Source organism: Pagrus pagrus, assembly GCF_965226575.1.
Source record: "Pagrus pagrus genome assembly, chromosome: 14".
NCBI classification, from domain to species: Eukaryota; Metazoa; Chordata; class Actinopteri; order Spariformes; family Sparidae; genus Pagrus; species Pagrus pagrus.
The window spans coordinates 25,517,581-25,532,310 of record NC_140198.1 but is presented as its reverse complement, the minus strand read 5'-3'; the positions used below and the strand labels follow the sequence as shown (position 1 = coordinate 25,532,310).

The 14,730-nt window shown below is 38.4% G+C and overlaps 1 protein-coding gene across 1 annotated transcript; it reads left to right on the top strand.

The window, feature by feature from the left end:
* The first annotated feature begins 633 nt into the window (after positions 1 to 633).
* On the top strand, positions 634 to 9,848 carry tmprss2 (transmembrane serine protease 2). Its single transcript, XM_084374503.1, has 14 exons — positions 634 to 751; positions 1,170 to 1,204; positions 2,535 to 2,733; positions 4,056 to 4,148; positions 4,273 to 4,389; positions 4,496 to 4,625; positions 6,356 to 6,472; positions 6,609 to 6,649; positions 6,760 to 6,928; positions 7,227 to 7,399; positions 7,817 to 7,912; positions 8,107 to 8,249; positions 8,862 to 9,014; positions 9,675 to 9,848. The coding sequence occupies exons 2-14, from the start codon at positions 1,190 to 1,192 to the stop codon at positions 9,681 to 9,683; spliced, it is 1,455 nt and encodes a 484-aa protein (XP_084230629.1). The 5' UTR covers positions 634 to 751; positions 1,170 to 1,189; the 3' UTR covers positions 9,684 to 9,848.
* The last annotated feature ends 4,882 nt before the right edge of the window (positions 9,849 to 14,730 follow it).

The window sequence follows — 14,730 nt, the reverse complement described above, 5'->3', positions numbered from 1 at the left end:
CCTTTGACTTAAATCTTTTTTATCCTATACAGCTGTGTCTGAATGAATGGTATGTCAAACAAACAGAAACCACTTACCACCTGTTGACTCCCCTCATTCCTTCTCTGAGTCACATTTGATTATAACGGGAGGGGTTAAGAAATTGCAAGAAAATGCAACACTATTTTTTTGGTATATTTATGCTGCTGTGTTTTTTGTACAGTGATATAGAAGTTTTGTTTTCGAATGTCTATAATTTGAAGAGGAAGTCTGCAAGGTTTCATGAAGAAAAAATCAGATTTTACTAGATTACACTTGTACAGGTTTTGAGGATGGGGGATATAACTATTGGTTCACAAAGTTACATCAAACCTATACAATGAAATAGGCTGATCATTGATGCATATTAATCATAGTACACATATTTGACACTGATTAATTGATTCCCTAAATGAGGTTTCTCCTATCACAAATCAGTGGGTGGCTCAATCAATGCAGCCCTTGGCTTACTGTTTTCTCTTCATTCACCTTATCTGAAATCCTGGCTGTAAACAGAAGATAATGAGTATCATCAATAACTAATGTTTGTCTATGTCAAGTGCCATATGAAGCAAGTGGCACACAACAGGCTGGTTTGTCCACACTGTGGGAAAGGTGTGGTCACGGCTGTTGATGACATGGAGGAATTGCCTGAACATGAGAAACAGAGAGAAACGAGGCGTGGAAGGACGGACACAACCAGAGCGCTGAGGGAATTTGTGGGAATTTCAAGGTAGGCGAAAATCTAGTGACAAATGTGGATGACTGTTTTTGTAAAGTCAAAGTAAGTCAGCCTACTTAGGTAACGTGTGAGCATTTTTAATATTGTACTTTTGAAATGTGGAATAGTCAAATGAGCTTGTGACATGTTTGTTAAAAACTACAAATTCTCTGTGTTTAGGTTAGGGTTAGAGTATTTTGTATGAGGCTACTGTGTTAAGGTAGTTTTTATTTTACTTCTTGCACATTCTAATGAAAAAGCTGCTGAATCATATTTTACATGTATTTATTTATGAATATTGCTTCAATCAATCCCACATACAGTGTATCATATACTTTACTTATGAGCAGTACTTCATTTATCTTGATAATATTACATTTTAAAAAAAACCTGTGTAACCTTTCCCTTGTTTGACGGTCTACCTCCTCAGGCAGTGTAACCAGTTTCAGCATGAATAATAATCAGGTAAGTTCAGTTTCATGGCAAAGGGCAACATTTAGATGTCTGGATACACACACACATTGTTCTCCTGTTTAACAGTTAGCTCTATTTGATATCACTGCTCACCACATATGCTAACATGTAGATAATGCTTTTTCTGCTAAAGCTAGATCACATTTAGCTCATGTTATCTATTGAAAATATCTCTATTACTATCAGTGATGGAATGTAACTAAGTACATTTACACAACTACTGTATTTTAATATAATTTTGAGTTTGACTTGCCATTTTTTTTTACCTCCTTATACTTCAACCCCTCTGCATTTTGGAGGAAATACTGTACTTTTAACTCCACATAACTTATATCACTTAATATTTGGTAACTTTTGGATTTCAATAATCAGCCAAGTCGATAATCGGTTGACTGATAGTATACAGTGTATACATACATTTACAAAAATATATAAATAATTTACATTCGATACCTAAAGTGGCAACAGACAACCTTTCATCTTCCCCGCCTCCTAGTGTTTCCCTGCGGTATTTCTGCTGTTACACGGCGTTGGATACGTGGCTACTGCTAACAGTCTGGCTACTGAAACTCTGATCTCAGTTCTGTGAAAAGGCAAAGAAAAACAACTGGTTGTATTAATGAGTTGGCAGTTTTTGTTACTTACTGATCTAGAAGAATGACAGTTTTGAACTGTCTCATGTTCTGGTAAAAAGGGGAGACACGTATCAGCGGGGTAACAGACTTTGACACAACACCGTCGTGCTCTCAATCGAATGAATGCCTGTGCATTCACTCTTGTCTTTCCTCGGTTTATATCTCTCTCCCTCTTCACCTTCTTTGCCTCCCCCATCAGCGAGAATCTTTTTCTTATGCAATGTAGAGTTTCCACAGTTATTCCAGTTGTTCCACCGTTAACTGCGGATAGTGACTGGGGAAAACAATGCCTCTTCCTGTTTTGGATGCATGATGGCAGATGCACTTCCTTTGTGCTGTAATTCGTCCTTTTTTTGTGGGAGAAATCCAGTTTGTGGGCAGGCTGAATGGCATAGTAAAAGCAAGTTTTATAGGGAACCAATCTACATGCTGATGGTGTCATTTTTTCTACAGCCATTACACTGTGACATCAGTATTTACTTCAGAATTATTAATGAAAGCAAAAAAAACAAATAAAAAAACAAAAAACAAAACATTGATTGCCAGTTGAGAATCAAAAATTATTTTCTGGTAAAACATTTTTTTTAAGTACATTTAATATCAAACACTTAAGGACTTTTACACTTTTTTACCCAAGTACGACTTTTGGGTACTTTTTACAACACTGATTCCTCTCTTTGCTGTAGCTCCAGACAAATGGTCCCGTCTATGACAACACAGGGTTTCGGCATGAGGAAGGAATACCCCCTCCATACTCCCAAATGCAGGGTACATACCCTTACTTCCCACAAGAGACCCCCAGCTATGTTGCTGTCTCTCCCCAACCCATCAACACCCACCAGACCACAACTCCTGAAACACCACCTAACACAGAACAAAAGAAAGGTACAGTAATGTTTGATTAACGTGTTGTCACCAGCCTGTTGTTAGGTGATACTGTGTGGAATAAAGAGGAGGGTAAATATTGACTTCTAGTCAGTCATAAGGAAATATCCAGTCATATGAACGGAAACATCTACTGTGGTTTTACAAAATCAAAACACACCCTTGGTCAGTTTAATACAGTCTGAGGTTTTATGCTGCAGTCTTATTTCTTGTAAAGTACCACTTTAATCGGTCATGTTGAGTCATTGTGTATAAATTAATTAACTTAGTCTGATTAACTTAAATTACGTTAATGCAGACTTATTCATAAACCTTGTGTTCAGTTATTACATATAAAGTTCAGAGGAACTTCTACTTAAACATAATGTATTTTTCAAGGGTTTATTATTCAAGTTTTATACATAATAGTAATGCATTTCAAGTGAGTTATGTCTCCTGTAATAATTCACACATCTAATTGATACACTTTATACAATTTATTACTCAACATTTAACTTTGCATTACGTGTGACCCTCTACATTGAAGCTATGTAATAGAATTAGACAGAAATTTACATGGAGTAAAAATACTTCAAGTCATTGTTTAAGGCATTATTTTTTGACTGTAGAACTGTTACTCCAATTCTTCAGAAAAGGTTGCACAGTCTTGCTTTAAACCACTGACACACTACTTGCTGGCAAATACAATGAATTTACCACAAAGATTCAAATGTCAGCAAAACCGGATGGAAAACTAGTAAATAATTTGAGAGGAAACTACTTTTAAGCTTCCGCTTCATTCCCCATTATGGCCATGTTTCAAACACATTATGACTTTATTGGTGACCTAATACACAGCGCCTTGAATGGGGTTGTATGGAAATGACTGGGGTAAGGATGGCAGTCGTACCTTATGGTTCACTTGTTTTCAGTGGATCTTCCCCTGGGATAAAGTCAAGTACATTATTTTGACATCTGTGTGTCAAGTGTTTGATTGGTTGAATTGGTGAAGCAAAACAGACAAACATGGAATAGTAAAAGGTTTAAATTAACTATAAATCTGTGGTGAGAAAAACCATTAAGATTTGAATTCTTAATCAACATAATGCTACTGTAGTTCTCCGCTGTGTTTTAGCGCGACAGTATGTTTAGTTTTTTGTCATGTCTGCAGTAGGATATCATTCTGTAATATCTGCCAAGCCTGATATTTGCCTGTTTGATACTATGTAAATCTTGAACAAGAAGCAATTTGCATTTTAGTTTTACATAACCCAGTTTACCAAGGCCATGCATATAAATATAATCCAGCTATATGAATGACTTTATATTGTATTGCCTTGCAGGAATGAATAAATGTCCCTGGCAAAACATACTGTGTGGATCCCTGTTTGTGCTTGCTATACTGGCAGTGGTCGGCATCCTGCTCTGGTACTTCTGTAAGTGAAGTTAAGAATCTTTGTAGCTTCATGAAATTGTTTTTGTCATCACATCAATTTAGTCTGCTGATCCTGTTTGCCCTTGTATGTGTGCTGTTTACCTTCTGTATGTGTGTGTTTGCAGTATACTATCAGTGTTTACTGGGGAAGTCATGCAGACGTGGTGGGAAGTGTCTCAGCCCCTCCCAGTGGTGTGATGGTGTTAAGGACTGTTCTCATGGAGAGGATGAAGCTCAGTGCTGTAAGAGATACAACACCCCAGTCTTCCAAACATGTGTATGTGCCTTTGTACATCACATCATTGAGCAGCATTGTGGCTGGATAACATTGTTTTCTCTGTTCCACAGTTCGCCTCCATGGGACCAACTTTATCCTGGAAAGTTACTCAACTGACATCCAGAGTTGGATGCCGGTGTGTGCTGACAATTGGAACAACAACTATGGGAGAGCTGTTTGTGACCAAATGGGATACAGGAGGTACTGATTGTCTGCTTCACTATTGTTCACCACACAATCTGATATCACCCATGTTGGCAGTGCTGCAGCACCATCACTGCAACTGACCACCCATGTTTGGTAATGTCATAGATTTGCAACTCAGAGAAAAAGATTGGAACACACAAATGGGAGAAGTTAGTCTACATAACATTGTGGAAGGATCTATTTTAACCCAAACCATGTTTGCCTAAACCTAACCAAGTATTTAAATTGCCTAAACCCAACCAAGTATTTAAATCGCCTAAACCTAACCAAGTATTTAAATCGGCTAAATCCAACCAAGTATTTAAATCGGTTAAGCCTAACCAAGTATTTAAATCAGCTCAACCTAACCAAATATTTAAATCGCCTAAACCTAACCAAGTATTTAAATCGCCTAAATCCACCAAGTATTTAAATCGTGTAAACCTAACCGAGTATTTAAATCGCCTAAACCCAACCAAGTATTTAAATCGTATAAACCTAACCAAGCATTTTTGTTGCCTAAACCTAACCAAGTATTTTTGTTGCCTAAACCTAACCAAGTATTTTTGTTGCCTAAACCTAACCAAGTATTCTTGTTGCCTAAACCTAACCGAGTATACATGTTACCTAAACCTAACCAAGTATTCTTGTTGCCTTAACCTAACCGAGTATATTTGTTGCCTGAACCTAACCAAGTGTTTTTGTTGCCAAAACCTAACCGAGTATTCTTGTTGCCTAAACAAACAGCCAAACAGCAACAGAAAACTGAAAAAAGAAAACTAATAAAATGTTTGAATCCAGTAGATACTCTGGTGAAAGACCAGACATAAGTCAGCCACAACAGCTGGCTCCAGATGCAGATTTTCTCACTTTGTGGTAAATTGAAATCATGTTCAAGGAACAACATCAACATGGAGGTATCAAATAGAAAATTCTTCATCTCCCACTTCTGCTATGTTTTCTTACTGTTGTATAAAAGTTGTAAGTTATGTAATGTAATGTTATTATGTTCAGAGAGTCAAAGTCTCTAAAACAGAATGTAGACTTTAATATGTTGCTTAAACTTAATGGAAAGCTGAGATAAGTTGGAGATTAGCAGCAACATTATGTAAACCATTATGTCCCACGACTCATATGTAGTTTTAGGGGATACTTGATAGATCAATTGCTTGAACTGCAAAACGAATTCTTTTAAAAAAAACTGATGTTTTTACAACTTTCTGTTTCTTCAGGTTCAGTTTTCAATTTTACATTGTGACAATGCTGTGACTATCTTCATATGATTATAATTATTAATAATTATCATAATTTATTTCATATCTTTCTTAATGTTTTGGATTAGAATACCTGGTTTTGTCACCACATACACGGCTGGAGATGTCCCAACATTTGTCCAAAATATCTGCTTTTTGTTGCCGCAAACACGGCTGGGAATTGTCCCAAGGTCTTCTTAAAAAATATCCAGAGTTTCGCACTTAAAAATGTCGAGACTTTAGTCGCTGGCTTGGCGGCCTTGTCGCTTACATGTAACTTATATACATGTAATGCAAACGTGATATAACAGTCTTTGTAGAAATGTCAATATGCTATGTATGACACACAAATTTTGATGTATCCTTGTTTTGCAGAACATTAACTGACAACATTTGCTGGCTGATATCCAATCCTTTTTTAGAGAATCAGTCCCATCTGAGTATGGTATATTGCACTTAACTCTCTGTTTTGCATGTCTGTCTATCCAACAGGCAGGATTACGTGTCCTCTAGTGAAACCAGTGCAGGTTCTATTGCCTCAAGGGGGTACATGAAGTTAATGGCTGGAAGTAACCATGAATCACGCATACAGTCACAGCTCACTTACAGGTATCACAGCCCACCTACTGTATCACTGGATAAACACTTAATACACAGTACAGCAGTAATTACAACCATACTCAGAGCTGAGTCAATTCATTTCTCACTTACCTGAATGTCTTTTTCCTCATCCTTTCCTTTACAGCCCAGTTTGCTCAGCCAGAGCAGTCAAACTTCGTTGTATTGGTAAGCTACTGGTTGGGACACAACTACTACTACCACTGAAATATGTACGACTTGAAGAGATATGTGCAGTGCTGTCCTGAAAATGGGATTCTCTTTTCTTCCATCCTCAGAATGTGGAGAAAGTTCAGCAGCTCCCAGCACTCGTATCGTGGGTGGTACGGAGGCAGTGAATGGGGCCTGGCCGTGGCAGGTCAGTCTCCAAATTAATGGTCAGCACGTTTGTGGAGGCTCCATTATCAGCCCTCATTGGATCCTATCTGCTGCACACTGCTTCCAAACGTGAGTACCTTGTCTTTACACCATCAAAGGATAAGTTTGCTCAAAAATGAGAATTTAGTCATTATTTACTCACCCCAGTGCTAATGAGAAGTCAGGTAAGGTTTCACAGTCCAGAAAAACTTTATGCACACAGCATTATCCTAACAACTGAAGCAGTTGGGTACTTGTTTTAAATGTTGAATTTTCATTTTAGACCCTTCTTGCCCTTTGTCTTGATACTTAACAAGACAAAGGGCATTATTTTTTCACTCGCTTTTGATAGACCTTCCCTGTGTTTAACTGTTTTATCTCTTGGCAGGTACTCTGACCCGTCAATGTGGATGGTATACTCTGGCAACGTGCGCCTGTCGGAATTTAGCTTTGGCTCTGGCAAAAGAGTTAACAAAATCATTAGTCATATAGGATATGACACAGAAACTAGTGACAACGACATTGCTCTTCTAAAGCTCGATACACCTTTGACATACACAGGTAAGTACTTTCTTCATACTTCCTATTTCATTAATTGCATGATTATATGCTGTAAAGTGTCACTTCTACACTGATAGTAACATACATGTTTATGTTGTTATTTAATATCTCAGGAACCTTGCACATATTGCACAGGCACATTTATTATATAATGCACACGTCATGTACACACAAGGACAGTTACTGTATATAGTGTGTTTATCTTTATTCAAATAGTTTTTCAAATAGTTTTTATTATATTTTTATTCAAATTGTTATTTTATTCTCTCCTTATTATTGTCTCTATTTTTTGAGACTTAATCTTGTGCTGCTACTTATTTCCCTCTGTACTGCTGTGTAACCTGTGAATTTCTCCCAAGGGGGATCAATAAAGGAACATCTTATTTTATCTTATCTTATCTTATGTTTATGTCTCAGGAACAGTGAAGCCTGTGTGTCTCCCTAACATCGGTATGGACATCTCTGCTGGACAACAAGCCTGGATTACAGGATGGGGAGCCTTGCACTCATCTGGTGAGCCAAAGTGTACATGTCTAAAATATCTATCATGCTGACTGAGCATGTACTTCTCATTCCTCCCTGTAGATTATTTGTTGAAATGTTTCAGGGGTCACCTGCTTAAGGTTTAAAGTACAAGTTAGGTAACTGTGCTTTTTAATGCTTCGCTGAGCTAACAGTGGATGTACAACCATCAATTTTTCTCTCAGGACAGGCCCCTAACACGCTCAATCAGGCCCAAGTGACCATCTACAGCAGAGAGACATGCAACGCACGTGAGGTGTTAGATGGAGCGATCACAGAGACCATGATCTGTGCTGGCAAGTTGCAGGGAGGAGTCGACTCATGTCAGGTTGGTCTTTTCTCTCTGTCACACACACACAAACACACACACACACACACACACACACACACACACACACACACACACGCACACACACACACTCTCTAACCCTTACCCTCAGCTTGACCAGTGACCCACCTGTGACGAGACATCTCTAAAGTCTACTACAAGCCTTGTGATGTTTTCTGTTAAGCTTTTTTTCAGTTGTGCATTTACCAGAAGAAGGCTCACAGTGGTTGTAATGTTGCACACATGGACACCGTTGGATTACAACATTGTAGTGATTTGAAAGCTGAATTTTTTTATTTATTTCATTTCATAAAATGTATTTGTTCATTAAAGTTTAAACAGAAAGAAAAAAAACTCAATCGTGAGGTTTGCCCATGATGAGGGCTGGACAGTACACCAGGGAAAGAAACATGGTTGTCCCTTTGGGACTATGATAACCGACCACAAACCACATCATGAACAGACATATGTATGTAGAAGTGTAGGCTATATATATAAATTAAAAAAAAGCATATTATTATTGTGGCCTGTCTGCCAGCAGCTTGTCAGTCAGCATATCCAGAGGGTGGACATTTGGATTCAGCCTCACCTTATTCCTTCTGTGTGTTGCAGGGTGACAGTGGAGGGCCTCTGGTGGTTAAACAAGGGAATGTATGGTGGCTGGCAGGGGACACTAGCTGGGGGATTGGATGTGCCTTGAGGAACAAGCCTGGAGTCTACGGCAATGCGACCTACTTTATCAACTGGGTGTATCAGCAAATGCAGGTACAGTAACTGCAACAGAGATGTCATTTTGTTTGTATTCTGTACAAATGAGATTAGAATTTTACAAAGACATCGCTCTTCTCTTTTACAGTTGATTTTTATTTCAGCTTTTTGACTTTTTTATCTAACAGGTATCAGATAGACAGCAAATAACTCACAACATGGACTCTTTGTATAACAAGTTTTAATGAGGAATGTGTTTGCAACTCTTGCTCGCTACCTGTTGTCTATTATATCAATATTTTTTTTTATAAATATTTTCATATATTTTAGCCTTAGTTTGGTCCACTAACCAAAAGCTAAAAGTATACCTCAACCATGTGGACCTGCAAACCAGGAGAATGGGATGAACTGCACAAAGCAGCAGACTGAAGCATTGATTCTCAGTGAGATCAGTTGAACCAGCAACCATTTCACTCATGAAATCATTCCATCTCATGTCAATATGAAAACATATATGAATAGAGCCATAGGATGTGCTGGACAAATGCACATTTAATATTGCAGCAAGCAACGGATAAAGAGTTGTGAAATCTTAGAAGACTAAGTTAGAGCAGATGACCCTATCTGAATGTAGAGGGTTAGGCATGAGTGACATGTAATGGTTTGAACTGCAGGTTTGAATCCTTTTTTTTGTTTTTTTTCCCCCCATCTCCACAGAATGAGTGACAGCAAACCCGAAGACAATCCTCCTCCTTTCATTAATCAGCAGTACTTATAAACACACACATTGCACTTTAAATCTGAAGCTCTGAGGGAACTTGTTGATCAGGAAGGTTTTCTTAAGAAACAAAATAAAAAGTTGAAGATGATATTTTTTATATACTACCTACTAGTACAGATTGAATGTTTATATTTGAACAAAATCAAGTTATTTATTTGTTTTAATAAAACAAATTTTGCACAAAGACTTTCAATTCATCCTTTGCTCTGCTCAAGTTTGACTCTGCTCAACACTACTGTAATACATATACAGATCCTCTTTTGCAAGAAGTTACGGGAGTTATATGACTGCAGACATGCAGACATGTAATTGCACATCAATTACATTACTTGCCCACCATCATCCTTTTGCAGTTTTTTAATCATTAGGCCTACCTACTTGGACGACAGACGCTGCAATTGCACCTATTTACTCTGCAATATTTTGCATTATTTGGACTTGAACCCAACGTTGATATCTGATAATGTTAATGAAGGAATAGTGGGTTTGTTGACATTACCTTGCTGAGGAGTTGGAGCTCTTTCTTGTTCCGTTATTCCCAGACTGTATAAAACTACTCATACTTCAAACTAATCCGTTGTATTTCTCTGTAGCATTTTGAAGAGATAGAGGTCCTAAACTCACTCAGCACATCACATTTACTGTAACTGGCCTACTTTAAAATAAAGATCAACTGGCATTTCACCAGGTTAATGCTTTTAATATGAAGCCAAAGCAGTAGGAAATGTTTCGGTTTGCATTTGCAGTAAATTAACACAGCGCTCTACAGATAGTGAGTTGCTTTTCTTCCGGGTGTTATTACTGGTGTTGTCATGGGCTTATTAGCTGGTGGGAAAGTTGCAGCACTGCGGCAACCCTGGTGTTCACATATTCACATGATGACAACTGAATGAACTCCATCTGCTGAGGAAGACTGGGGAATATGATTGAAATTTCAGAAAATAATTGAGTTAGACTTTGTTTCTAACTATTGCTTCCAAGTCAACAAACTTCCTTGTCAGTCTCTGTTGACATAGTCCTGTCTCTATGTAACACACTTGTTGTGCGTCATATTTGCAGCTTAATTACATTGGCACACCTTTCTAGACAAGTGTCAGTACTGTGAAATTGCACTTTGTACATTTTACTACAACAATATTTATTGGTAGGTTACTGTGTCACTGACAATAAACATTTAAGCATGCATGAATCTGCACTATCAATGTCTGCACGTGATGTGTAACTCCAAAAGTACACTGTTCTTGAAACAAAGCTTTTTCAGTGTGTTTTTTTTACACATGCAAACAGAATTTCATGTCATTGAAAATAGACCTTTTGGAAAACTCGTCCCAGAATGAAACTCTTCAGTATTCATGTCTTGAAGGGTAGAAACAGTGACCTTTGGAAACAATATTGCAGACACCCACGTTTCCTTCCTAATTAGAATTATCTGGGAGTATGTGTTATTATATTGGAATAATTTGGGTTTGTACATTGATGGACTGGATGTTATATTGTCTTTATAAAGATTTAAACAGACAAACAGACAAAACAATGAAGGAAAAAAGACACAACAATGGCTGCTTCCTTAAAGTGCAGGCCATCTCACACCTGAGCTGGGTCAGTTTGTTCCTGAAAGTGCTCCACCATTTGACCAGGAAGTCGTCAAGTTGATGAGAGGTGTTTTCCTAGAACTGAGTCGGCCTTTCAGGTCAGTTTTAGGGGTAACGAAGCACTAAAACGAAAGCTGGTTGAGCTCAATCACCTTTCGTGGATCCCTTCAGACTTTGATACCTGATAACATTAATGAGGGAATAGGGGGTTTGTTGACATTACCTTGATGAGGAGTTGGAGCTCTTTCTTGTTCTGTTACACCCAGACTGTATAAAACTACTCAAACTTGAAACAAAACTGTTGTTTCGCTCTGTAGACACACATTTTGAAGGGTTGTGGCGCTAAACTCACTCAACACATCGCATTTTCTGTGACTGGCCCACTTAGAAATAAAGGTCAACTGGCATTTCACCAGTTAAATGCTTTTGATGTGAAGCCAAAGCAGTAGGAAGTGTTCGCTTTGCATTAGCTCTGCAGATAGTGAGCTTCTATTCTTGGAAAAAAGCCAGTGTATCGGGTGATATTACTGGTGTTGTCATGGGCTTTTTAGCTGGTGGGAAAGTTGCAGCACTGCGGCAACCCTGGTGTTCACATATTCACATGATGACAACTGAATGAACTCCATCTGCTGAGGAAGACTGGGGAATATGATGAAAATAATTGAGTTAGACTTTGTTTCTAACTATTGCTTCCAAGTCAACAAACTTCCTCGTCAGTCTCTGTTGACATAGTCCTGTCTCTATGTAACACACTTGTTGTGCGTCATATTTGCAGCTTAATGACATTGGCACACCTTTCTAGACAAGTATCAGTACTGTGGAATTGCACTTTGTACATTTTCCTTCACCGATATTTATTGGTAGGTTACTGTGTCACTGACAATAAACATTTAAGCATGCATGAATCTGCACTATCAATGTCTGCACGTGATGTGTAACTCAAAGGAGTTCACTTTGTATTTGGTTCAAGAAAACCATCTTTGATGAGGGTGAATATCACCCATATACCTATAACCTGTGTATCCCTTTATCACCGGTTTTGCGAGGTTCCCTCAACATAAAGTCTGATGTTACAGCAGCAGCACAAGGACAGAAATAAGTGCAGGCATGGATTAGATCCTTGAAAGATATAGAAAAGAGAGCATTTGTATTTCTGTTAGTTTTAAGGCCCTGTCCAAACGTACACTGTTCTTGAATCAAAGCTTTTTCAATATGTTTTTTCTTTTTTACACATGCAAACAGAATTTCATGTCATTAAAAATAGACCTTTTGGAAAACTCCTCCCAGAATGAAACTCTTCAGTATTCATGTCTTGAAGGGTAGAAACAGTGACCTTTGGAAACAATATTGCAGACACCCACGTTTCCTTCCTAATTAGAATTATCTGGGTGTTCGTGTTGTTAGAATAATTTGGGTTTGTACATTGATGGACTGGATGTTATATTGTTTTTATTTATAAAGACTTAAACAGACATTAAAAACACAATGAAACACAATTGTTCCTGAGAGCGCTCCACCGTTTGACCAGGAAGTCATCAAGTTGATGAGACTTGTTTTCCCAGAACTGAGCCGGCCTTTCAGGTCAGTTTTACGGGAAACGAAGCACTACGACCAAAGCTGGTTGAGCTCAATCACCTTTTGTGGATCCCTTCGGACTTACAATCTGTGGACACCTTTAAACGCAGCTGAAGGTGCACCATAGACTGACAGTAACTTCACTTTTTTTCTCCATGTTTTGAATTATGTTGTGTTTATTTTTCCCTTGTGATGTTTTTTCTGTGCCACATCAATCTGGTTAAACTTTTACTAAACAACATGATAACCTGATGATGGTCTTTGTACCGAAACGAGATGTTTATCATCAGCTCTGGGAAAGCCCGGATCAAAGCTGGAACTAAAGGATAAATGGATGGCAAATGGAAGTGATGAGGAGTTGGAAGGGAGATCAACTCTTAAATACCTTGTAAAAAAATAGCACTTTTGGGAAGTCACCCTTTTAAATAAAGGTGATTATCCAGTCATTTAATAAAAGAAATGCTTGTGCCCTCTTCCTTGTTTGAAGATGAACTTCAAGATAACTAACGTGTGCATGCTGTAAATTGTGCGGGTCAAACTTAACCCAAACTTATCATGGCCACAGCCATGCCTCCTGTGATTCTTTGTGTTTTTTCCCTGCCTTCGTGTCTCTTGAGCTCCCCCATCTGTTTCTCTTTGTATGTGTGCAGTTTGCAAACCACTCCTCTCCACTGCCTTGAGTCCGTTACCCTCTTCAGATCTCTGCCTGCCTGTCTGTCTGCCTCACCCAGTGCCTTGCCAGTCTGCCTTCAAACTAAAAACAACAAATCCATTGAACTTTTGCAAGCCTTTTGTCAGAGTCCTGCTTTTTGATCCAAAATCAACACAACCTGACATAAATATATATTAAACTCAGCCTACAGTGAAGTTTTGCAGTTAAATTTGGCGAGTCCATGAGGATCAATCAGTCCTCCTCAAATTTGCAGAAAACGCTGTCATTTATTTTATCCCCAAATTCCACAAAAATAAAAATCCTGAAGTATAATAGTAATGTCTGATTGATGAAGCTTGCCATGGAAATGTTTACCGCACCTGCTAGACAGTTCCTGTGACCATAATGAGATCATTTACTTTGACCACTAGAGCAACAAGGCGTTGTTTAAACAAAAACTTTTACAAATTTACAGCCAAGATGCAACACAAGACCTTTCCCCGTAGCTAGCGTGACCCACTGCTGTGACTGAGGAAGGACGACAACGATCAGTAGTAATGGAGGATTTTATTTCAGTGTACATGCCTTACAAAAATAGTCTCCCTGTGTGTGGAGGGATGGCCAACACAGAGTGGTATCACATACTGCAGGTAGTGCACTCAATCTGGAAGGGAAACAGACCTCAGATTACTGTCAAACTGGTTAATGTGCAATATGCTTTGTTGCTCCCTCAATATGTATCCGAGCTGTTTGAATATTAAAGCTGACACTTTACTTACTCTGTTAACATTCTCTTCAGTCTTTTATCTGTTGCTGTGTGGCTCAAAATGGGTCCAAGTGCAAAGCTCTGTTCTCCTAAAGATACTTGATATAAGGAAATGCAATTAGTAATAATTACAGCCAACCCCCCGATGGTGCCATGGCTTGTATCTAAATCTGTTAACATATGAGATTACTTACAATGGAGTGTCCAGTGTCCCAGATGACAAACAGCTCCAGCTGCCACATCATGTTTAAAATGGTCGAACACAGCGCTATTACATACATCATCATTACGGTACATTGTTGCAAAACTGTACCCTGGTCTGTTAACTGTCGTTCAGTGCACCAAGTTTGTAAGAAATCAAGAATACAATCTGTCACCTCGATTGCTGTTTTGCTCTTCAGTGGGTA

What these genes read in the sequence shown, in the direction of transcription:
- tmprss2 (XM_084374503.1), top strand. An exon ending in TAACACAGAACAAAAGAAAG is followed by an intron (nt 2,734 to 4,055) that starts GTACAGTAATGT and finishes ATTGCCTTGCAG; the next exon opens with GAATGAATAAATGTCCCTGG. An exon ending in GAGGAGTCGACTCATGTCAG is followed by an intron (nt 8,250 to 8,861) that starts GTTGGTCTTTTC and finishes TGTGTGTTGCAG; the next exon opens with GGTGACAGTGGAGGGCCTCT.